A 26,304-nucleotide genomic window follows, 5' to 3' on the forward strand; every position below is an offset into this window, starting at 1 on the left:
TTAAACTACATTAATGGTGGAAAATGTCTTTACACTCTTGATAAATACTTATTTAAATTCAAATAAAAAATTAGTGTAACTGATTTAGAAGTGTTGTGTTTTCTTTGCATTCAACACGCGTCAACTTCCTTCAAGTGTTGCCACTCGAATTTACATACATGGGTCAACCTTGTCCGTCTTCGTAGCATTCGTTCCTAGACTCAGTTGCTGATCTATTCCCTCATTACCATCTTCAGCCATGTCATCGCCTTCAGCCACAATTAATATTGCAAAGCAAAAAGGAAAGACATTTGCAAAATGAGTTTTCGAGAAGATTCCGTAAGCTCTGAGGAGGGGTTGCTTCGAAAGCCATTACTGCCACCAAAAGGGAAAGACATTGCGCGGACGTATTTTAGAGATGATTCAGCTAGCTCTGACGAAGGGCTTATTAGGAAGCCATTGTTGCATGCTGGAAGTTGGTATCGAATGGGGTCAAGGCAATCCAGCAATAGCATGATGGAATCATCCGCGCAAATACTTCGTGAATCTATCTCCATTTATCTCTGTGTCCTCATTGTTGCCTTAGGCTCCATCCAATTTGGCTTCACCGTAGGGCTAACTTTTTCTTTTTCTTTCTTCTGTTTGACTGGATACATATTTTAAGATATAAAAACATTTGACTCATGCATATGACGACGGATTTAATCTATTTACACTAATTAAGAGTGTACAGAAGTTAAATCTGTAGCATTCTCAAAGTTAATTCCTTTTTAGTACTTGTGGTTTACAGAGTGTCATGTTATTCTTATAAAAGTATAAAATTTAGTACTTTTAGTATCTTGTGATTTACAGAATGTCATGTCATTCTAGTAAGAGTACTATCTTTAAGTACAAACTGAAATTATTAAGATTAAAAAGTTGTTTAATGCAACGATGTTAACCTTTCTCAAATGAATCCTAAAAGAGTACTAGTAATTGTTAATAATCATACATTGTTTTCTTTGTATTGATTACTTATGCTTGGCTGACTATTTATGCAGTTGGGGTACACTAATCCTACGCAGTCTGACATCATGGACGACCTCTTACTTTCAATTTCAGAGGTTATTATTCTCTTTCCAATAGTACATTATTGTTATAGTCATCAATTTCACTGTTTCTTTTTAGAGGAAATGTGCTTAGTATCTAGAGAACAGTGTAAAATCAAGCCTGATATTTTGATAATGGTTAAGTGTTACAAGGTTTCAGGCACTTTGAATATCACGGTTTTGATGTTATGTTAGAATAACTTCTCTTATTCTCATGAACAGTTTTCAATCTTTGGATCTTTAGCGAATGTGGGTGCAATGGTTGGTGCGATTGCAAGTGGTCAAATATCTGAATACATTGGCCGAAAAGGGGTATAACACTAAGCATATTCAATTGTACATTGTCAAATTCTTACTATGGAGCAAGAAAGTTTACTGGTTTTTTATATGAATTTAACTTATGTACACTAACGGTAAAGGAGCCTTGGAGCAACATAAAGTTGTCTCCATGTGACGTATAGGTCACGAATTCGAGCCGTGGAAGAAGCACTTATAGGTTAGGCTGTCTACATCATACCCCTTAGGGTGCGGCTCTTTCCAGGACCCTGTGTGAACGCAGGATACCTTATGTACCGGGCTGCCCTTTTTTTGTTTTATTTGATACACTAACGTGTGCAAAAACGTTTTACACCATCAATGTATTTAACCTATCTTAGCAGTTACTTGCATAATATTCTAGGTTACTAATCCACTTATTACGGACAGTAACCTATAGTTATCGTTTAGGTGACTTGCCAGTATATATAGAAGTTAAATTCTTTATTTTATGATTTACGCCCTCTTTTTATATTGCAATACAGACACTAATGATTGCATCAATTCCTAATATTAGCGGATGGCTTGCCATTTCATTTGCCAGAGTAAGTGGTTAGTTGTAACATGCTGCACATTTCAGTTACATCTTATTATAGGAAGTTTACTTCAATCAATGCATTTTCTACTATTAACAGGACACGTCATTTTTATACATGGGAAGATTGATGGAAGGATTTGGTGTGGGCATTATTTCCTATGTGGTAAATTTTACTTGTTTTACTTTTCTGTTAGCTCTAGTTGGAGTTATAATGGAAAACTCCTACTTAGCCAAATTCGTCCTGTTTGTCATGTATAGGTACCTGTATATATAGCGGAGATTTCACCGCAAAACATGAGAGGAGTCCTTGGATCCATTAATAATGTTGGTTTTATTTCACTTATGACACTAATCCATGCTCTTTCATCTATATCTTGGTAAATTAATGTTTAACGGTTCGCTCTTTAATGTTTCTTTCTTGGCGTATAGCTTTGTTTAACGTTTGGGACAATGTTGGCATATCTATTGGGTCTCTTTACACCTTGGAGAGTGCTTGCAATTTTAGGTGAGCAACGAGTTCCTGTTTAAATTCGGTCAATTCCAAAAGAAAAAACTCTAAAGCTATCTGGTGTTCAGTTATTGACAAATAGATCATTCTTCCCCTGGTTTGGTAGTAGAATTCACTGGAGGTTTTTGTCACATTCATCAAGTTTATGCTGTACCATTAAACAGAAATAGTAACCTTATGTGATAAGCGGATCTTCCAACAACACAATTAACATTATATACATTCTTGAACGTTCTCAAGTTACTGAAGCTGCATGTTTGATTGAGATCATGATTTAGTGCTTCTAGCTTTATCAATTGGATTTTTTGTTTCTTTTTTCGTTTTTGAGCAGTTGAACTGTGACGTCACGTCATTTTCTTGAATCAAACATATTGGTCTCGGTCTTTCTACTAATGAATTTGTTTCAACTTGCAATCCAACTCTGCAGGAATGTTGCCATGCACATTATTGATACCTGGTCTATTTTTTATACCGGAATCTCCTCGTTGGTTGGTATGAGTAACAAACTACGGTTTTGTTCCTACTTGGTCTTTGGTTTTTTGTTATGCTGATATTCCTAGTGATATGTACAGGCTAAAATGGGGAATTTTGAGGATTTTGAAACTTCTTTGCAAGTTCTAAGGGGATTTGATACTGACATATCCTTAGAAGTGAATGAGATCAAGGTAATTAAATGAATCAGTTATCTGTTGATGTTCAATTATTTTGAACCTTTAAATTGCATTTTCTAAGCTTCTTTGCTTCACAAACTTATAGAATGTTTTCGTCCTTATTTGTTGTGTATGTCCTTTGTCCAGAGATCTGTGGGATCATCAAGTAAAAAAGCTACAATTAGGTTCTCTGAGCTTAAGAGAAAGCGATATTACTATCCTTTGCTGGTATACTTGCGTATTGTAATTTTAAGTTTCAAGAGATGCTGATCTATGTAAACATACGCAACTTCAATGCCCCTTACTCATCTTAAGGATCACTTCCGAGAGTTAGTTCTAATATGCAGATAGGTACCGGATTACTCACTCTCCAGCAACTCAGCGGAATAAATGGTGTCTTATTCTATTCCAGTAACATCTTCAAATCTGCTGGTCAGTCAATTCTTTGATTATATAAATGTGCTTAGGAACATTAGGGTGCATTTTCTTTCTCTTTATTCTGTTGGTAGAAGTAGAAAAAGAGGACAAAATAGGATAAATGTGCAGATTGCTCTAAGAAAATAGCATGATAACTTCTGTTCTGTCATTATATTGCACTCATAGCTTTAAGTCCTAGAGAAGCTACGTAATTAGCGACTGGCTGAACACATGGGTTTAAATTGCAATGCTCTTAATAGGAGTTTCATCGAGTAAAGCTGCAACATTTGGAATCGGGGCTATTCAGGTAAGTCTGTTCCACTCCGGGATATAGTGTTTCATTTTTGTTCAGATATTGTTCTGAGTATTGATGGAAGAAGTACTTTTATAGGTCATTGTTACTGCTATAGCTGCATCACTTGTGGACAGGGCGGGTCGCAGGGTACTTCTTATTGTATGTCTTGCCACATTGATTTTAGCTACATATTAAAGGAAAAAAGAGTAAGTGAAAGATAACTTTTATATTGGCACACTTTTTTTCAGATGTCCTCGGCGTTAATGACAGTTAGTAGCTTCCTTGTTGCAATAGCATTCTACCTGAAGGTAAGTAACTTAAATTTTACATGCATGAAAAGTCATCAAGCAATTATCGGAGCTAAGATTTCTTGCTTAACGTTGGGTTTGACCCTCCTTTATTCTCACTTTAATTCTTTTCTACTTTGCACAGGATCTTACACCTGAATCTTGGCATCCTGCCTTCGGAATATTATCTCTGGTTGGACTTGTGGTATATTTCACGCTTCAACATCCACTTGTCTCCCTTTTATGGCGTTATGGGTGCTTTCTTATGTTTTTTTTATAACCTTAACTGATGAAATTCCAGGTTTTGGTGATGGCATTTGGTCTGGGATTAGGGTCCATTCCATGGATCATAATGTCTGAGGTATGTGAAGCTAACTCATAGTTCATGAGATGATCAAGATATGTTTTATGTTAATGTAACAAAAGATCAGACCATAAATACTAACAAAAGAACATTTTCAAAATATCATTGAGAACTTCTAAGCAAAACTAGCAATTGCGATTCGAGCATGATTCCAGACTTGGTGTTTATATCATATGACAATATAGTTCATTTATGCAGATATTGCCAGTGAACATTAAAAGTCTTGGAGGCAGTGTTGCTACACTGGCCAATTGGCTAACATCATGGGTTGTTACAATGACAGCAAACTTGCTTTTGACTTGGAGCGAAGGAGGTTTCACTTCTCTCCTATTTCTATGCTGTTGTAAGACTTCTTTGAAACACTCTAAAAAGTTATTTTTTTCGCAGGAACATTCATTATTTATGCAATGATGTCGGCTTCTACAGTTGTTTTTGTTAGACTTTGGGTTCCTGAAACCAAAGGAAGAACACTTGAAGAGATTCAGCGTTCCTTCAGATGATCATGAAACCAACTATGCAATTAAAGAGTATCAAATAGAACGAGTTCTCCAAAGAGGTTCGATTTCATTTATGATTACTGAATTTTACCTACTATAACACGAAGCTATTTTTTGCCACGTTAAAGCAAGTGAACTTTACCCCTATATATAATGTGATTCTACTGTTATAGTGGAGTGACAATAAAATAGTTTTGTGACGTTACTGCTGCAGAAAAGTTATTGATTCTACTTCAAATATTGTTACCCTTTACATACACTATCATCTTCTTCAAAGTATCTGTCTTGTCATGAGATCATTAATAAGCCGCAACGAATGCAGTTCGCTACATACTCTATTATCCTTCACTAACACATAAAATTTGACCTTCGAACCTCAAATAATATGACTAATATATTATGGACAGGAAGATTAAGTTCTTTTCCTTTTCATAATAACATAAAAATTACAAGAATACAGGGAATTCTTGATAAGGTCCATCTCATTGAAGAAATATTAGACATGTGCCTAATAAAAGTTTTCTTTGGTTTGGTAGCCAACCTTGTTGACTTGGTTTGGTTGGTAGCCAACCTTGTTGAATTAGTTTGGTTTGGTAGCCAACTTTGTTGAATTTCTTTGGTTTGGTAGCCAACTTTGTTGAATTGTGAAAAGTGTGTGTAAATTGTCAAATATGGTAGGCTTTAGAGAGTGAAGCTTTGGCTATAAAAGGAGAGCTTCAACTCTCATTTCTACACACCAACAAAGAGAGAAAGAAAGAGTAATGTTTCACAGACAAGGTATAAGAAAATAGTCTGTGAGGAAAATAGAGAGTGGGCGATATTGTAGTGAGGTGAGAATATCAAAAGAGGGTTATTTCTTTTGAGTGTTGTAGTGGTCTTTGGAGTATTTATCTCCGACCTACAAAGTGTAAAATTCCTTACTATAGTGATATCAGTTGCTCCTCTCGGGGTCGTGATTTTTTCCCCTTATTCAGAAGGGTTTTCCACGTAAAAATCTTGGTGTCATTATTACTCTTTTATTATTGTTAATTACCGTATCTCGGTGCTACATTATTATTCCGTTTTTTTACCGTGAATTTTATTTTGGTAAGGGGTTTATTCCCAACAACTGGTATCAGAGCACAGGTTCTGCTCGTTCACTGAAATACTATTCACTGTCGGTAGTACTATACTTGGTGAAAAATAAAAATGTCCGGAGTAAAGTACGAGGTAGCAAAATTCAACGGAGATAACGGTTTCTCAACATGGCAAAGAAGGATGAGAGATCTGCTCATCCAACAAGGATTACACAAGGTTCTAGATGTTGATTCCAAAAAGCCTGATACCATGAAAGCTGAGGATTGGGCTGACTTGGATGAAAGAGCTGCTAGTGCAATCAGGTTGCACTTATCAGATGATGTGGTAAATAACATCATTGATGAAGACACTGCACGTGGAATTTGGACAAGGTTGGAAAGCCTATACATGTCCAAAACGCTGACAAATAAATTGTACCTGAAGAAGCAGTTATACGCCCTACACATGAGTGAAGGTACGAATTTTTTGTCACATTTAAATGTGTTTAACGGACTAATCACACAGCTTGCCAACCTCGGAGTGAAAATCGAGGAAGAAGATAAAGCCATCTTGTTATTGAACTCGTTGCCATCTTCGTACGATAACTTGGCAACAACCATCTTGCACGGTAAGACTACTATTGAGTTGAAAGATGTCACATCGGCTCTTCTACTCAATGAGAAGATGAGAAAGAAGCCTGAAAATCAAGGACATGCTCTCATCACACAAGGTAGAGGCAGGAGTTATCAAAGGAGTTCGAACAACTATGGTAGATCCGGAGCTCGTGGGAAGTCAAAGAACCGATCCAAATCAAGAGCCAGAAATTGCTACAACTGTGATCAACCAGGTCACTTCAAAAGAGATTGCCCAAATCCAAAGAAGGGCAAAGGTGAAACCAGTGGCCAGAAGAATGACGACAACACAGCCGCCATGGTGCAAAATAATGATAATGTTGTCCTCTTTATAAATGAGGAAGAGGAATGCATGCACCTGTCAGGTCCAGAGTCGGAATGGGTGGTTGACACAGCGGCATCTCACCATGCCACACCGGTAAGAGATCTTTTTTGTAGATATGTAGCAGGTGATTTCGGCACAGTGAAAATGGGTAACACAAGTTACTCAAAGATTGCGGGGATTGGTGACATTTGTATCAAGACAAATGTCGGATGCACATTGGTTCTAAAGGATGTGCGACATGTACCTGATTTGCGGATGAACTTGATCTTGGGAATTGCTTTAGACCGAGATGGATACGAGAGTTATTTTGCAAATCAAAAGTGGAGACTCACTAAGGGATCATTGGTGATTGCAAAGGAGTTGCTCGTGGCACGTTGTACAGGACAAATGCAGAAATATGCCAAGGTGAATTGAACGCGGCACAAGATGAGATTTCTGTAGATTTATGGCACAAAAGAATGGATCATATGAGCGAGAAGGGATTGCAGATTCTTACCAAGAAATCACTCATTTCTTATGCCAAAGGTACAACTGTAAAACCTTGTGACTACTGTTTATTTGGTAAGCAACATAGAGTCTCATTTCAGACATCGTCTGAAAGAAAATTGAATATACTTGATTTAGTATATTCTGATGTTTGCGGCCCAAAGGAAATTGAATCAATGGGCGGTAACAAATATTTTGTTACTTTTATTGATGATGCTTCACGAAAATTATGGGTTTATATTTTGAAAACCAAAGATCAGGTGTTTCAAGTTTTCCAGAAATTTCATGCTCTAGTAGAAAGGGAGACGGGTCGAAAGCTAAAGCGCCTCCGAAGTGACAATGGAGGTGAGTACACTTCAAGGGAATTTGAAGAGTATTGTTCAAGTCATGGGATCAGACATGAAAAGACAGTTCCTGGAACCCCACAGCACAATGGCGTAGCCGAGAGGATGAACCGCACCATTGTGGAGAAGGTGAGAAGCATGCTCAGAATGGCTAAACTGCCTAAGTCATTCTGGGGTGAAGCAGTTCAGACAGCCTGTTACCTGATCAATAGGAGTCCATCAGTTCCGTTGGCGTTTGAAATCCCAGAGAGAGTTTGGACCAACAAGGAGGTGTCCTACTCGCATCTGAAGGTGTTCGGTTGCAGAGCTTTTGCACATGTACCAAAAGAGCAGAGAACAAAGCTGGATGATAAATCTGTTCCCTGCATATTTATCGGATATGGAGATGAAGAGTTTGGGTACAGACTGTGGGATCCTGTAAAAAAGAAGGTCATCAGAAGCAGAGATGTAGTCTTCTGAGAAAGTGAAGTTGGAACTGCTGCTGATATGTTAGAAAAGGCGAAAAATGGTATAATTCCTAACTTTGTTACTATTCCTTCTACTTCTAACAATCCCACAAGTGCAGAAAGTACAACCGACGAGGTTGCCGAGCAGGTGGAGCAACCTGGTGAGGTTATTGAGCAGGGGGAGCAACTTGATAAAGGTGTCGAGGAAGTGGAGCACCCCACTCAGGGAGAAGAACAACCTCAACCTCTGAAGAGATCACAGAGGCCAAGGGTAGAGTCATGCAGGTACCCTTCCACAGAGTATGTCCTCATCAGTGATGAGGGGGAGCCAGAAAGTCTTAAGGAGGTGCTGTCCCATCCAGAAAAGAACCAGTGGATGAAAGCTATGCAAGAAGAGATGGAATCTCTACAGAAAAATGGCACATACAAGCTGGTTGAACTTCCAAAGGGTAAAAGACCACTCAAATGCAAATGGGTCTTTAAACTCAAGAAAGATGGAAATGGCAAGCTGGTCAGATACAAAGCTCGATTGGTGGTTAAAGGCTTCGAACAAAAGAAAGGTATTGATTTTGACGAAATTTTCTCACATGTTGTCAAAATGACTTCTATTCGAACAATTTTGAGCTTAGCAGCTAGCCTAGATCTTGAAGTGGAGCAGTTGGATGTGAAAACTGCATTTCTTCATGGAGATTTGGAAGAGGAGATTTATATGGAGCAGCCAGAAGGATTTGAAGTAGCTGGAAAGAAACACATGGTGTGCAAATTGAATAAGAGTCTTTATGGATTGAAGCAGGCACCAAGGCAGTGGTACATGAAGTTTGACTCATTCATGAAAAGTCAAACATACCTAAAGACCTATTCTGATCCATGTGTATACTTCAAAAGATTTTCTGAGAATAACTTTATTATATTGTTGTTGTATGTGGATGACATGTTAATTGTAGGAAAAGACAAGGGGTTGATATCAAAGTTGAAAGGAGATCTGTCCAAGTCATTTGATATGAAGGACTTGGGCCCAGCACAACAAATTCTAGGGATGAAGATAGTTCGAGAGAGAACAAGTAGAAAGTTGTGGCTATCTCAGGAGAAGTACATTGAACGTGTACTAGAACGCTTCAACATGAAGAATGCTAAGCCAGTCAGCACACCTCTTGCTGGTCATCTAAAGTTGAGTAAGAAGATGTGTCCTACAACAGTGGAGGAGAAAGGAAACATGGCTAAAGTTCCTTATTCTTCAGCAGTCGGAAGCTTGATGTATGCAATGGTATGTACTAGACCTGATATTGCTCACGCAGTTGGTGTTGTCAGCAGGTTTCTTGAAAATCCTGGAAAGGAACATTGGGAAGCAGTCAAGTGGATACTCAGGTACCTGAGAGGTACCACGAGAGATTATTTGTGCTTTGGAGGATCTGATCCAATCTTGAAGGGCTATACAGATGCTGATATGGCGGGTGACATTGACAACAGAAAATCCACTACTGGATATTTGTTTACATTTTCAGGGGGAGCTATATCATGGCAGTCTAAGTTGCAGAAGTGCGTTGCACTTTCAACAACTGAAGCAGAGTACATTGCCGCTACAGAAACTGGCAAGGAGATGGTATGGCTCAAACGGTTCCTTCAAGAGCTTGGATTGCATCAGAAGGAGTATGTCGTCTATTGTGACAATCAAAGTGCAATAGACCTTAGCAAGAACTCTATGTACCATGCAAGGACCAAACACATTGATGTGAGATATCATTGGATTCGAGAAATGGTAGATAATGAATCTCTAAAAGTCTTGAAGATTTCTACAAGTGAGAATCCCGCAGATATGCTGACCAAGGTGGTACCAAGGAACAAGTTCGAGCTATGCAAAGAACTTGTCGGCATGCACTCAAACTAGAAGACAGTGCTACCTCCTCTAGATGAATGAGACTGGAGGGGAATTCTTGATAAGGTCCATCTCATTGAAGAAGTATTAGACATGTGCCTAATAAAAGTTTTCTTTGGTTTGGTAGCCAACCTTGTTGACTTGGTTTGGTTGGTAGCCAACCTTGTTGAATTAGTTTGGTTTGGTAGCCAACTTTGTTGAATTTCTTTGGTTTGGTAGCCAACTTTGTTGAATTGTGAAAAGTGTGTGTAAATTGTCAAATATGGTAGGCTTTAGAGAGTGAAGCTTTGGCTATAAAAGGAGAGCTTCAACTCTCATTTCTACACACCAACAAAGAGAGAAAGAAAGAGTGATGTTTCACAGACAAGGTATAAGAAAATAGTCTGTGAGGAAAACAGAGAGTGGGCGATATTGTAGTGAGGTGAGAATATCAAAAGAGGGTTATTTCTTTTGAGTGTTGTAGTGGTCTTTGGAGTATTTATCTCCGACCTACAAAGTGTAAAATTCCTTACTATAGTGATATCAGTTGCTCCTCTCGGGGTCGTGGTTTTTTCCCCTTATTCAGAAGGGTTTTCCACGTAAAAATCTTGGTGTCATTATTACTCTTTTATTATTGTTAATTACCGTATCTCGGTGCTACATTATTATTCCGCTTTATTACCGTGAATATTATTTTGGTAAGGGGTTTATTCCCAACAATTCTTTGGTATCTTGCTTAGTTTTGTGGTTTTCCTGCTTGCAGGGAAGTAATTGAGCAAATGTTTTGAGGCACCTACCTACTGCAGATATAGATTGCTCTGGTGAATATTTCTTTAGGTCAACGATCAAATTTCAAGTGGGTTATTATTGTAATTTTTGAATTCCCTTGTTAGAATTTCTTGAACATTTGTTTTTTTTGTGATTAAGTAATTTTTTTTTTTTGGGCGAAATACATAGATGTCTCTTTAAGATGTTTACAAGGACTGACTATTAAAACAAAGATATACTGTATAAGTTATTTTCTGATAACTAATATAGAAAAAAATAAAATAAAGAAAATAAAGTATACTCTATCAGTTGTATAGAAAAAAGAAAGAGAGAGTAAACGAAGATTTAAAATATCAGTTATCTTTTTCGTTGTAAAAAAAGGAGCAAAAAATTGAAATAAATCAGAAGAAAATAATTTTAAAAAAACAAAAATATGAAGGAAAAAAAAAAGATTTGAATGAAATTAGAAAGGGATAAAAAAGAAAAGAAGAAAAAAATGACAGAAAGAAGATAAATAAAAATAAAAGGTGAAAAGGAAATAAAAAGAAAAGGAGAAAAAAGAAGAAGAAAAAAATAAGGATCAAGTGTCATAATATGAGAATATGGAAGACGGGGATTAAAATAGGTATAAAGGATAATTATTTTAATAGGCACCATTGTAAATGAGAGAAAGTGGATATTAATGGGTAAATATTTTAAATTGTAAGATATTTTTAAATTTTTCCCTATTTCATATTCCTCCGCCTCTGCTTATCAAGCACGTTAAAATGGCATAACATAGTCATTTTTATGGAGTGTTTATTGAAAAATAGTCAGTATTTACAAAGTTATTGAAAATTAGTCATTATTTAAGGTGGAGATAAAATTTGGATAAAATTTGGCTAGTTAAAACACGAAAAATTCTAGCATAATATGCTGAATTATGGAACTTTTGTGTATAAACTTCTAGCATGTTATGTTGAAGCTCCAGCACGTTATGTTGGAATCTCATAGGTAAAAAATCGCATTTCAGCATATTATGCTAGAATTTTTTCGGTTTTTAAGGCTGTTGTTTTTCAAATTTTATTTTTAGAAGAAAAATTGCCTAAATTTTAGTAATTACTTTTGAAATTATGGCTTATTTTCAATTAGTAAATCAGATTGTTTTTGATTTTTTTCTCCATCAAGAACTGAGCATAACCTAATGGGGTTTTGACACAGTTACCCACAAAAATAAAATTATTTACCCTTGTCTAACCATTTATTTTTCTACCAATAAACTTATTACATTTCCTACCCATAGTAGTTTTTGTGGGGAATTTTTTCTTTATTCTCCAATTCTTTTTTATTTCTATGCTTCTTTTTGTTTTCTCCTTTTCTTTTTCTCGTTTTATTCTTTTTTTTTTCCCTTTTCTAATTTTATTTAACTTCTTTTTTATATTCTTTTTCTCTTCGTAATCTAATTTCATTTACTGTTTTCACTATTTTTATTATTCTTTTTTTTATATTATTACTAAATAAAAATCAAGTACCAATTAAATGTAGCTAATACAACAAAAAAATATTAACTAACATATGATACCAGTATAGTATATAGTTATACCAACAAGGTATACAATTGTACGCAAAGAGTTAAAAAAAATTTAATTCAATTATTAAACTGAAATAATATCAGCTGTCAATAAAAATTCAAAAAATTCTAAAAGGATTTAATTGTAAGAGTATACCGTTACATTATATAGCATACTATAATTTTTTTTTTATTTTTGCATTTTCAATTTGCCGCTCACGCTGGTTAAAAGCTTAAAGTAAATTAAAAGGGAAAAGGCAAGAGAATTTACGGGTAATAAGTATACTTTTATAGTATATTGTATGTTATTATAGCATACTGTTATAATATATTGCATATTATTATAGTATACTATAACAATATATTGTATACTATAATAGAGTATAATACTGCAGTATAACTATACACTCCTATAGTATATTGTATACTGTAGCGCTTATATGGTTAGGTAACTATGTTCTTCTTCGATTATTACAATATATCGTTGTAGTATATTGTAAACTATAATAGTATACTGTTGTAGTATAGTTATATACTCCTACAATATATTGTATATCGTAACAGTATACTATTCGATTTTCAGCTAAAAATTTCGATCTCAATCACCTCAAATCAGCTCCAAATGCTATCAAATTTCAGTATGAACTTTCAGAAGGTATTATAAGTAATATTTAATAGCACCCACTTTGAATCAAACAAGAATCTTCAAAATAAAAATTTTAAGCCAAGGCAAGAGCAAGAGCTAGGGAAAGAACAATCAAGAAAAAGTGAAGCAAAATTGAAACTAGCCAGAGGTCAACTTCTCAGATAATCAGATCTAATTTCTTTTTGAAGAAGGATATAAGGGAATGGAAGAACAATTTTGTAGAACAAATTACAAGTAACTCAAGAAGTAGCAAATAAGGAAATAATTCAAGGATCTGGAGTTATTAAAATTAAGACCAAGCCTTCTTTTTCTTTCTGGGTCACTTTCATTCTCACTCTACAAAACCCAAACTACCCAAAAATAATAATTCCTTAAACTAACAATAATTCCTCAATTTTGACGAGAATATTTCAAAGAAATCATATGGGTAATACTTTTTTAGCAAAAATTTTGGTTTTCTAAATTTTTTGAGGTGGTGACTGTTGGATCTAGTAAAAAGAAGAAGATGGTGTTTGAATATGCAGAAGAAATTAAAGAGTTAAGGCTAAAAAATACAAAAGGGGTTTCAGAGAAAAAGGAAAATAACATGCATTGGGGAATTGCTGATATCAAGAAGAAAGAGAGAAGAGAAAAGAATAGGCCGCACTCTTTCTGTTTTTTCTCAGCCATTTTAATAGAATAAATGATAATCGGGTAAATAGTTTGGGTCGCATGGGTAGGAGTATTAAATAGTTTGGGGCTGCGCATTAAAGGGTAAATAGTTTGGAATTAATGGGTATAAAGTGAGATTTTCCCTCACCGAAGCAATCAAAGTAAAAATTATGTGGGATAGCCACTTTTTAAAGTGGTATTTACTTTTTATCCAGCATTTTCAATGATTAGCAATAGTAGCCACTAGTCTATTAAAATTAATATGAAAAGACTGTCTTACCCTTTCTTCTATCTCTTTCATGTTAGGGAGAAGAACTGTGAACGGCAGCACCCTTTCTTTAGACAGAATGTAATGCATATTACACTATGCAGTATTCACCAGCAATGGGTCTCACAAAAATCTGTCAAACACTCAAACCATTACAGCATGCCACCCAAATGTAAAGCGCATAGTATATGATAGAAATTCAGAAAAGTACCGTCCCTAAGGTGTACTCGATGCCTGGGCAAAAAATGCGCTCAAACTGGTCATGCAAACTTCTCTGCAAATTTTGCTACATATGTATATTTTACTTGAAATACACAATTTTGTTAGCTCTTGCAAAAACTTATTATTTCTCTTATGAGATGTTTATAATTCGTTGATGGACTCAAAGCTTATGCTATAGAACGTTTGGTTTTCTGCTACATTATGGATCCTGAACTTACAGTTACAAGTTTAAAAGTTAAGCACACTTGGTCCTGAACTTCGAGTTTCAAGTTCAAAAGTTAAGGACACTTGGTCCTAAACTTAGAATTACAAGTTCAAAAGTTAAGGATACTTGGTCCTGAACTTTTATGAGCAGAAGGGTGTTTTCGTCCGGGCAGGTAAAGTTTATTAAAACAGTGGCTAATGACTAAAGACAATTTAAACAGTGACTTTAAAGTAAATACATATATTATTAGTGGCTAATCGTGCACTTCTCCTGCAATCAAAGCCGCTTCTTGGGCCGCAGGTCTCGACTAACCAGACAGTGGCCCATATAATGGAGTCACATATTGGTAAGTTTCTAAAATTTCTGGCCCTGGTCAAGAAATCGCCAGAATAAAATTGAATTTCGGAAAATTAGCATATGGTGTTATTGTTTCACCGGGGAATTCATTTGGAGCTTATATGTTGGGGGTTCATTTAAAGTTATTGAATTTTAAATTAATAATATATAATCCTATAAATTTTTGAAAACAAATACATAATTTGGATCAACACTCCACCCCGGATGGTCTCCCATGAATTCATGGAAGGGTTGGACTAGGGTTAAAAAGGGTTGGACTAGGTCTAAATCTATCTAGATTGTGGGGAAATTGCATAGATTAAATGGACCTAATTAGATACACCACTTTATACATGAAAATTTTATCAATTAATGTTCAAACTTCAAAGAGTACCAACTCAAAGTAAACATAAAGTAATTTTAACATCAGAAGTAATATCATATTTTATATAATACTCTGTTAAGTTGGGCAAATTAACATTCGTTTAATTCTTTAATAACTTCTAGAGGAGCCCGTGTGCAAATTGATGAAGCAGAGGTACACAGATCAAAAGCAAACAAATCTACACAAATAACAAGAACAGACCACAGGAATACTCAGGCCGATGCCTCTGGTCATTATGCCTTCCAGAGCATTTTCATGGTGATTATCACCATATTTTATAAAAATATTACCACCTAAATGCCGATTGTCGGGCACCTTTAACCTGAAAAACTATATGACAAAGAAATTCACAGAAAATATAATAACGAAAAACTAGCCACATGAATTGATGGTTACGTCTTATGTTAGCTCTAACGTCATTGGAGTTTAACTTATACTTCCTCAGACCTAATTTATGTGACGGTGTTCATATTTCAATAGTCAAAAAAATTATTTTTTGACTATAATTTTTTATGCATTTTAAATATTTTGAATTATCAATTATTGTGACTTATAGTACTTTTAATGTAGTCTTCAAATATGTAAATCCGATTTCAAAAAATTAAAAAAACCTTATGTCCAAATGCATGGTAAAAATTAAAGAGTTTGAATCTCGAAAAGCAAAAAATATCAATTTGGACAAAGGAAGTATATGCTACAATGCAAAAGAATTTCTACATTAAAGTTATTGTATACGGCTAAAATCGGAGAGTTTGATTTTAGGATCATATGGCATTTTATAGCTCGTTGCCAGAAGGCTCGAGGCACAGCTCGAGGTTTGATGAACCAGAAGGCTCGAGGCACAGCTCGAGGTTTGATGAACCAGAAGGCTCGAGGCACAGCTCGACCTCGGGGCAGTACAAATCGGTGGTTATGATGAACGAGTGGAAGATTCCCAAGGCAAGTGGTTAGAACTGACCAAGTCTATAAGAATAGTACAAGTCCGTAACGTAGCATTGAATAACTGTATCAGCCGCATATCTTTGTAATAAATGCATATGTACTATATTGGGATTCCCCTTCTTATATAAAGGGGACCATTGTCATTTTGTAAAGGAAGATGATATTCAATACAAGAACATTATCCGCCCTCTAACAAAAACATTCTCTATTGTCTTTTCTTTGATTTATTGCTTACATTTATTATATTTCATTGATTGTTCTTCGTTTATTACTCATCATTGATCATAAAGAGCCATCATCAAGGCTCCCATAACTGTTAGTTCTTCATCAATCGGCCCCAGTCCAGCGCTTTAGCTCGACCTCGAGGCCCGGTGCAGGCTAGCTCGAGGCCCCAATTCCAGCTATTCGGTTTGCATAACATATTAACTTCAAAGCTCTTATCTCTTTTTCTTATCTCACACTTAGCATCTATTACCTAACAACTAGCATAAAAATAAATCACGTATTTTTAGAACCACAAAATCAAATCTAATTGTAATTATCATTTTCGAGGTAAACAGTATGGCGCTCACCGTGGGGCTAAAAATAATAGTGATTGTTTTCGTGCTGGTTTACCAAAAAACACAAGTTATCCTTTACACTTTTTTTGCCCGAGAATCTTTGAATTCAGGTCAAAATGTCTAACTCAGTGAATGCACATGAGAACAACGGTCTTGAAAACCATGGAGAGAATGGTGTAGCTGTTCCAGGCATCGGTGTACCACCACGAAACCCTGAGGACGCACCGAAACCAATTCCTATGGACGTGGTCTCGTGCAACGCCCAACACGTCGATATAAGCTCCCACTCTAACAGGAGTATACGTCAAGAAAACCAACAAGAAACTTAGAAAACCCCAGCTTAGAAGGAATAAGAGGTTAGCCTTCACGTTATTTTTGAGATGTTACAAGCACAACAGTTGGCGATTGCTCAACTGCAAAGCCACCAAAAAACTCCAAGCATAGCACCACCAGAAACGGCTCCTTGGGCCGAGCAGGCATCGGAAAGATCAAGCAACAACGGGTCAGCATCCGACCCCGCTATTATGAAGATGCTCGAGGACCTCACAAAGAGGATTGAATCGGGTGAGAAGAAAATAGAAGCCAATGATAAAAAAGTAGAGACCTACAATTCAAGGGTCCTTCAGATCCCGGGCGCACCCCCGATTCTGAAGGGTGTTGATTCAATAAAATTCATACAAAAGCCATTCCCATCAAGTGCGGCTCTGAAGCCATCCCGAAGAAATTCAAAATGCCCGATCTCTCGAAGTACAACGGAACCTCGGATCCCAACGAGCACGTCAATGCTTACACTTGTGCCGTAAAGGGAAATGACTTGAAGGACGACGAGATAGAATCCGTCCTGTTGAAGAAATTCAAGGAAACGCTTTCAAAGGGGCCATAATGTAGTATCACAACCTATCCTCGAATTCGATAGACTCATTCACCATGCTGGCAGATTCTTTTATAAAAGCACATGCTGATGCCATCAAGGTTGCTACAAGAAAGTCTGACGTCTTCAAAATCAAACAGAGAGAAAATGAAATGTTGCGGGAGTTTATATCTCGCTTTCAAATGGAGAGAATGGAGTTACCACCGGTCTCCGATGACTGGTCAGTGCAGGCCTTCACTCAAGGTTTGAATGAACGAAGCTCGGTAGCTTCGAAGCAGCTAAAGCAAAACTTGGTCGAATATCCCGTCGTGACTTGGGCGGATGTCCACCACCGGTATCAATTGAAGATTAGGGTTGAGGACGACCAATTAGGAGCCCCCGAGGGCTCAGTATATCCTAGTAGACTCCTTGCAAAGGAGCCAAAACCAAACAAGGAAAGGTACCAACCATACACTGAAGATCGAATAAAAACCCCAAGGCGTAACATACCTCAAAACAACCAAAGGGCAGACCGAGGTCAGAATCCTTAGGGACTCGTGAGTAGAGCCGGATTCGACAGATACACAGGGCCGACGGAGGCACCCCAATTATCTGAGTATAACTTCAACGTTGATGTTTCAGACATCGTATCCGCCATAGGTAAAATCAGAGACACCAGGTGGCCAAAACCCGTACTATCAGATCCGTCGCAAAGGAACCCTAACCTGATGTGTGAATTTCATGACACACATGGTCAGAGGACCGAAGAGTGCAGACATCTCCGAGAATAAGTGGCTCGACTAATCAATAAAGGGCATCTCTGATAATTCCTCAGCGACCGAGCCAAAAATCAATTTCGGGAAAGAGAGGCGAACAGGAAAAATGAAACAGAAGAACCACAACATGTCATCCACATGATTGTTGGGGGAGGCGACATCCCACAGGAACCTATTGTCAAATGAACAAAAATATCCATCACCAGGGAAAAGCGAACTCAAGGTTACATACCCGAGGACGCTCTCACATTCAGCGGCGAGGACATCGAGACCCTGTCTCAGCCTCACAACGACGCATTGGTAATTTCTTTTCTTGTGAATACATTTCAAATTAAACGTGTACTTGTGGATCTAGGTAGCTCGGCCAACATTATCAGGTCGAGGGTGATGCAGCAGCTCGGACTGCTTGACCAGATCGTGCCTGCCTCTCGAGTCCTCAACAGATTCAACATGGCGAGCGAGATAACAAAATGGGAAATCACCCTCCCAGTCAACGTGGCTGGCGCAACCTAAAATGTCAAGTTTCATGTCATCGGAATGAGACATGAGATACAATGCCTTGATCAGAAGGCCATGGATACACTCCATGAGAGCAGTACCATCAATCCTTTATCAAATGATGAAGTTCCCAACAAAAGGCGGGATAAAAATTGTATACGGGGAACATCATGTGGTAAGAGAGATGTCCGCAGTGCACGATATGGCACCGGCATCGACACCTTCAACATCGAAGGAGCCAAAGGATAAGCAAATAGCAAAGTAGCAATTGCAACCTACATTCTCGGTTGTATCCGAGTAAATAAGCAAAGGACTGTACCGCATCGCCAGAGCAAGCTGTCGAAGCATGTCAAGGCTCGAGCGCCATTGCAACTAAGGTATACCGTATCCCTTTTTATTTTTACATCTTACACTAACCTGTGTGCAGTTGTCCGGTTAGAAGAATCGGAGTACCTTCCAGCTTTAAGACCTTAGGTTTTAAAGCATGCGTTGCACTCTTTTACTTCGATCGGATTTTATCCCAAGAAGGGTTTTACCGGCAAGGTTTTTAACGAGGCAATATTTGCATGCTACCTAAGGATAACTTAACAAGTATTCAAGGCTTCTCTTCAATCAACCTCGAATACTGGGGGGCAACCCCCCGGGATATCATCTCCCCGAAGAAACCAAGACAATCCAAAGAAGGTCTCGATAGAAAGACGATGTATCGGGCCAAACGGTCGAAAGAACCATGTCTGCATAGAACAATTGAACCTTCAAACGGCAAAAACTATGTATACTTGTACCAAGTAATCAAGGAATATATTTTTATTTCTACCATTAGAACACTTAGCACTTCAAAGAGGTTTGCTATTTTTCACAAAAAATGGCTCTAGAGCCAAGAACTCTCGATGTCTTGGGGACTATCGCTCCATCGAGATACCAAAAATTCGAGGTCGTAACACCCCCATCGGGCAACCTCGAGCCTGAAAGCCTTCCATGTGGCAACACTAAGGAAACATAAGACCTCCATGAGGCAATACCAAATCTATAAGACCTCAAGCAAGGCATGAAGTATACTTGTACCAAGTAACCTATATATAAGACCTCAAGTAAGGCATGTTCAGATTTATAAGACCTTACAAAAGGCATAATCCCGATCCTAAAGTCAAGGCTATATATTCAAACTTGTAAGACCCCTAAAAAGGCATACCCTCGATATAAACGCTGAGACTACTTCACTCGGGGACTAAAAGGTTACGGCCAAATACAATGACTACGGTCACAAGGCTGTACTAGCTAAACTAACACGACTTGGGGATGCCTGACTATCGTCATAAAATTACAGGCCTTCAATTACTTCGAAAATACTTTGAAGAGAACCGGTTAACCAAGCTACCCTCAGCATAAGCAAAAGAGCTTCGATCATATCAGCTCCAAACAATAAGAAGGCTTCGGAAATATTCAGCCATCGAGCGAAACCTCGCGAGGTGCTCATCCATTGCTGCATAATGACTCACAATCGAGGTTCTAATCGAACTGTCGAAGAGTCGGGAGAACAGAAAAACTTCAAAAAGTCAGTAACGAGGGAAAAATAAAGCCTATATTAGAGGTCGTGCTTGTAAGCACGTGATTTTTGACCCTCCCCGAGAATTTTCACATTTTTAGCGTGAATATGTGAAATTGGGTCCAATATAGTCATTTTAACTATTTTACTTTATTTCGTTGCAAAAAGAAAAATCACAAAAAATATATATATAATTTTAGTTTATGTATTTCTCATAAACTTGAAAAATACAAAAAAAATTACTTTATTTTGGTACTTTATATAAATTCGAAAATTACAAAAATATATATAATTCTATTAATGTTTTGTAGTCGTTTTAATACAAAAAATATTATTTCATATTTTTGTCTTTATTAAAAAACGAAAATTACAAAAAAATAGTTTTATTAATATTTTATAGTCATTTTAACTTTGAAAAATACAAAAAAAATATTACTTCATATTTTATCTTAATATTTACGAAAATTACAAAAATAGTTTTATTAATATTTTGTAGCTATTTTAAATCCTTAAAAGTATTTAAAAAAGATATAGTTTTGTTAAATACTAGTCTTATTTTTGGTAGTTATTTTGCTTACATAGGACTAGTTAAGCAACGTGTTCCTATTTCTCGGGTCCGGGCAAAAGAATAATATTCGGGTTCAAACTACCCGGTTTTAGGCCTAATTTCGGACCTAGCCCATAATAAACCGTGTCCAGGACACATGGGAACCCCACCACGCGTGGGGGACACAAACCTTGAACCCCACCACGCGTGGGGCTCATTTTTCTGGGCATTGTGTATCAAATACACGGACAAAGGGCCAAAGGAGGGGGTACTTTTTGAAAAATTGAAAAGAAAAACTACTGTTCCTCTTTCTTCTTCAAAGGAAGAAAGAAAGAAACCTACTGAAAAAGAGAAAAACCCAACGCCGCCGGCACCCCCCACCGTCGACAAACCACCATGGTTACCCAAACCAGTCCATAACCATCGTCGTCAACCCGTCAGCGGCCCTCACCCCGTCGTAACTAAAACCAGTCGCAACAGTGACGACCATCGCCTTCCTCCTCCTTGAATTCGCCATTGTTGCCGTTGCGAGCTCCCTCCGTCGACCACTGCCCCAAACACCACCCTAACACCACCACCAAACAGACTTCTCCACCTCCAGTCGCACCCCCCCCCCCCTAACGTTCGAAGCCCAGCAACCTTTCGTCGCCACCCTCTCGCGTCCAAACTTCGAAACGCCACCACCCCACGTCCGTCGACCACCAGCTTCCCCCCCTGTTCCCCCTGTTGCCACTGTACTCCGAAACCACCACCCACAGCATCCAAACATCACGTCGCAACCAGTTCCCCCCAACGCCTGAACCTAACCAAGCCCTACTCCAAAACCACCGGCGACACCAACTCCCTCACCTTCCCCATCGCCCCGATGACCCACTGCTGCTGCCCAGCTCGCAGTCCCCAGTCCAGCATCCAAACGACCCATTTTGCTTCATATTCGCGTATCAGTCTGTTGCGTCGAAAAACAGAAATACAGCAGCAACCAACATTTCGTGCGTTGGCAGTCTTGGCCGAGGTTTCAGTCTCCATTGAGGTCGTCGTTGTTCGTCGAGGTCCGAAACGTCGAGGTCGTTCCGAGTTTTCGTTGTTGTTCCCCGTTCAGTGAAGTCCAGCTTGAGTCCCGTCGGGGTCTTGTTTGTGTTCTAGGTTTGTCAAGGTTCGAAGGTTAGTATTCTTCATCCTTTGTTTCATTCCATTCATTTCGCATATTATCGTTCAAGGTGAATAAGAGTATTATATGATATGGATGTATGTCAATAATGCATTTTCGTTGTTTCTTTTGTTAAGAAAAAAAAAAGCTTATTTCATGGTTAGTTACCGCATATGCTTAAAGTAAATGAGAGAATATATCATGGGCTTAAGTTTTTACGAGAATGTTTACTTCTATGCATATATTTGTGTTTATTAAAGGAACAATTTGACATCCAGTGAATTGTTGCGAATGTATGTACTCACGTGTATTATGTACTCTCGTTGCAATAAGTATGTGGACGTCTGAATGAAAAAATCATGACTACTGGCGTTAAAGCCATATTTCTCATTTTTAGTAATAGAAGTTGGATTTAATAACAATAATAATACGCTAGCAAAGTTGGGATTAATAGGAGCCTTATTAAAATACTTAGATTCCGGGATGGGTCGTTTAACAAATTTCACGGCCCTACCCAAAAATAATAATGCGCTGGTTGCTTTAGGAGCGCCTTTAATAATGTTATCTCCCTAAACTCGGGTGCACATTTATGTGACACAAATCCAAATCTCAACGGAGTCGAAATATGTCTCTAGTCACGGGCACATTGATTGTGACATGGCCCGAGATGCATGTCCATGACGTTGCAAATTCCTTTTAAAAATAAGAATGAGATGAGCCTCGCCGAATAAAAAAACAAATTGCGGGGCCCTCAGTAAATACTTGTTTAAAATCACTTAGAATTCAGGAGGGTCGTTTAGCGAATTTCACGGCCTTCGCAAAATAATAACGCGATAGTCTCTTTAAGCGCGTGTTTAATTAAATTACTTTCTTAAACTCGGGTGTGCATTTCATGCGACCCAAATCCAAATCCTAAAACATCAAATAAAATATGTTTCGGATTGTGGGTGGATTTCATGTGACACAGTCCAAAGATATGTTTTAAGCGATGTTCATATTCCTAAAAATAATGATAATAAAGCGGTAAAAGCTAAAATTTGCACATGGTTCATAATTGTATTAAAAATCAGATAAATAAGCCGAATATAATAGTTGAGCGACCGTGCTAGAACCACGGAACTCGGAAATGCCTAACACCTTCTCCTGGGTTAACAGAATTCCTTATCCGGATTTCTGGTACGCAGACTGTAATATGGAGTCATTCTTTTCCTCGATTCGGGATTAAAATTAGTGACTTGGGACACCCTAAATCTCCCAAGTGGCGACTCTGAAATAAATAAGCAAATCCCGTTTCGATTGTCCTTTAATTGGAAAAAACTCCCCTCGCGCCCCTCGGGTGCGGAAAAAGGAGGTGTGACAGCTCTGGCGACTCTACTGGGGATAATACCCAGAACCACTGGTTCAGGGTTAAGAATTCGAGCTTAAAATAATTGTTATTATTTGGCTTTGTCTATTATCTGATTTTTACATGTTTGAGCCTAATGTGTTAAATGCTGTTTTTACCGCTTTGATATTATTTGAACTGTATATAAACTGTGCCGAAACCCATATCCTTTCTGAGTCTTCTGAATCATGAAGAAGGGTGTACTTCGTACGACTTCTTTTCTGTATAGTGTCAAATCCCAATTTAGAACGAGGTTCGGACAAGTTGCTAAGCCGGTGAAGCTTCTGTATTCCCGGTACGCTGCCCCCCCTCGGCTCGAGTTGTCCGCTCGGGTACACAGTCTAGAACGTATACCCAGGTTATAAACCCAGTATGACAAAACCGCTGCTGGAAATTAAACCCAGAACCACTGGTTCAGGGCTCAAGGATTCAAGCTTAGAATAATTGTTACATTTGGCTTTATTATCCGATATATATTGCATGTTTTGACATAACATACTAAATGTTGTCTTTTACCGCTTTGATATTATCTGAATTGTATATAAACTGTGCCGAAACCCTTCTCTTCTTACCTCCGGGGATGTGCTTACTGGTTGAGACTCCCTATTCTGTTAGTGTCATACCCTAAATAAAAGAGGCTCGGAAAGTTTCTAAGCCGGCTGGCCTTTTGGTTCCCGGAAATGAGCTCCTTCCTCAGCTCGAGTTGTCCGCTCGGGTACACTGTCTAGAACACCGACCCAGGTTTTTGAACCTAGTATAACAAAGCCACATGCCGGATCCCTAGTAGGAACGTTTATTTGCATCATGTGCATTTGACTTAGGGGACTCAACATAGGGGTTGGGTCCGTCTAGGACAAGCAACCTGAAAATAATAGACAATCTTTCGGCATCCTATGTGCTACATGTTGTATTTAGTCAAGGGCGTATGGGTCATTTGGTCATTTCCAGCATGATGTTATTTTAATCAAAGCATGGAGAACATTTGTGGAATCCAAGAAGCCTTGGAATTCCCTATGTCCCCCACGCTTGCTTTTTGGGAAAGCACATGGGGAACATTTGTGGAATCCAAGAAGTCTTGGAATTCCCATATGTCCCCCACGCTTCATATGTTGGAAAAAGCGCATGGAGAACATTTGCGAAATCCAAGATGTCTTGGAAATCCTTATGTTTCCCATGCCACATTTTGAAAATAACAATAAATATAAAAAAATAAAAATACATATAAAAACAAGGCATGAAAATTCAAAAGATTTTGTATGTTGTCATCATTTTCCACAAATTAGAAAATCGTGAAAAGATGAGGAAATGGCAGTGTAGAGATATAACTACTTATTTTTAGAAAGAAAAAAAAAAACAAATGTCCAAGTAGTGTCGAAACTCTGCCGAAATTTTGAGAATATAAAATAAAAAATATATGTCTTATTAGTTTGTTTTATTAAAAAAAAAGCATTAATAGAAAAGAAAATTGTTTGTCTTGCCATAAAAATGAAAAAAAGAGTCTTGTTTTTAAAATATGTGTTATTTATTTGTTTATGAAAATGACAAAATTAAAATAATCCAAAAATATTTTCTCCATTATTGACTTCTTTAGGAAGTCTTTCTAATTGTTTTCAAAAAAATAATATAATATAACAAAAAAAAAACGAATCCGAAAATATTTTGATTCTTTTTTCGAAATTGAAAAGAAAATTCAAAATTCAAAAAAAAACATTTTGAGAAGCATTTCTTTTATTAAAAGCAAAATTCCGAAAAAAATATTTTCTTCTTCTTCTTTAGAATAAAGAAAAAAAAAGAGCAAATGAAAATTCAAAATATATCTTAGAAGTGTTTCTTGTAAAAAGAAAATCAATCAAAAAATGCTTCTTTTCTTCTTTTAAAGTAGTTCTTTTGACCGAACTACGCGGGTTTGATTCTCACCGGATGTGAGATACGTAGGCAACCCTCATCGGGTCCAACCCCACCTTCTCAAAAAAGAAGGAATGTTTTATGTTTTTCGTTAATTTGTTTGTTTGTTATGAATGAAAAATAATAGTCTATTTGATTGTTGTGAAAGAATAATAATAATAAAAAAAATAGAAATGGAAAAGGGTCCTCTCAAAAATAGTTTATTTGCCCGAACTACGCGGGTTTGATTCTCACCGGATGTGAGATACGTAGGCAACCCTCATCGGGTCCAACCCCCTTTTGCTAAAAAGCCAAAAACAAATAATAATAAAAAAAAAAAAAAACATGTCAAGATTTTTTTTTTTCATAAATAAGTCGGGTGATGTCCAACTTCCCCTTTTACAAAAAAAAAATAGCAAAATATATATGTCAAATTTCATAAAGAAGTTGGGTGACGCTGTTTTATCAAGACATAGCCGAATGTTCCCGAAAGGGACGCCGGAAGGATGACTTTGCATAAACAGCCACCTTTGGGTCATTTTTTAAGACTTGGTCCAGTTGACCCCCACAGCCTAAAAAATCTTCGTCCCCGAGGCGTTTCAAGGCCGTGTCTGCAATATTGAGTTTTCCCTTTTTGAAAAATGATAAAAAGAGTCATAAATAAATCGGGTGATGCTGTTTGTCATAAATAGTCGAATGTTCCCGAAAGGGACGCCGGAAGGCTGACTTTGCATAAACAGCCACCTTTGGGCTCATGTTTAGGAGTTTGGTCTAGTTGACCCACACAGCCTTATAAAAGCTTCGCTCCCGAGACGCTGAAGGGCCGTGTTTTGCAACACCAAGTTTTTATTATAATTTCAAAAAAAAAAGTCGACGGTCAGGTGAATACCGTTTGAATTTTGTCATAATAAGCCGAGCCAGCTTCGGCCGCGTCTTAAACCGTTCTTGCCGAAATAGCCTTAGAGTATCTTTCAGTTGACGAAAGGTTATTTTCGTAAAAGAATGGACAAGTTTGTAAAGTGTCAAAATAATCCTCCCCCGCCTCAAAATTCATGTGAAAT

General features: G+C 37.5%; 1 protein-coding gene across 1 annotated transcript; it reads left to right on the top strand.

The window, feature by feature from the left end:
• Window positions 1–238: 238 nt before the first annotated feature.
• LOC107820089 (sugar transporter ERD6-like 6) lies at window positions 239–11,021 on the top strand. The gene is made up of 19 exons (XM_075249515.1): window positions 239–588; window positions 1,020–1,082; window positions 1,290–1,379; window positions 1,868–1,927; window positions 2,018–2,083; window positions 2,179–2,244; window positions 2,350–2,425; window positions 2,856–2,920; window positions 3,001–3,093; window positions 3,226–3,306; window positions 3,426–3,510; window positions 3,756–3,802; window positions 3,887–3,949; window positions 4,039–4,098; window positions 4,223–4,282; window positions 4,379–4,438; window positions 4,640–4,754; window positions 4,829–4,997; window positions 10,843–11,021. Exons 1-18 carry the CDS (start codon window positions 298–300, stop codon window positions 4,939–4,941), a joined length of 1,554 nt encoding a protein of 517 aa, XP_075105616.1. The 5' UTR covers window positions 239–297; the 3' UTR covers window positions 4,942–4,997; window positions 10,843–11,021.
• Window positions 11,022–26,304: the final 15,283 nt, after the last annotated feature.

The sequence above is a fragment of the Nicotiana tabacum genome, chromosome 3, assembly GCF_000715075.1.
Source record: "Nicotiana tabacum cultivar K326 chromosome 3, ASM71507v2, whole genome shotgun sequence".
Taxonomy (NCBI): Eukaryota; Viridiplantae; Streptophyta; class Magnoliopsida; order Solanales; family Solanaceae; genus Nicotiana; species Nicotiana tabacum.

Coding starts and splice junctions, on each gene's coding strand:
- LOC107820089 (XM_075249515.1), top strand. CDS start 298: ATGAGTTTTCGAGAAGATTCCGTAAGCTCTGAGGAGGGGTTGCTTCGA. Junction 3,803..3,886: donor TTGGAATCGGGGCTATTCAG/GTAAGTCTGTTC, acceptor GTACTTTTATAG/GTCATTGTTACTGCTATAGC. Junction 3,950..4,038: donor GTCGCAGGGTACTTCTTATT/GTATGTCTTGCC, acceptor ACTTTTTTTCAG/ATGTCCTCGGCGTTAATGAC.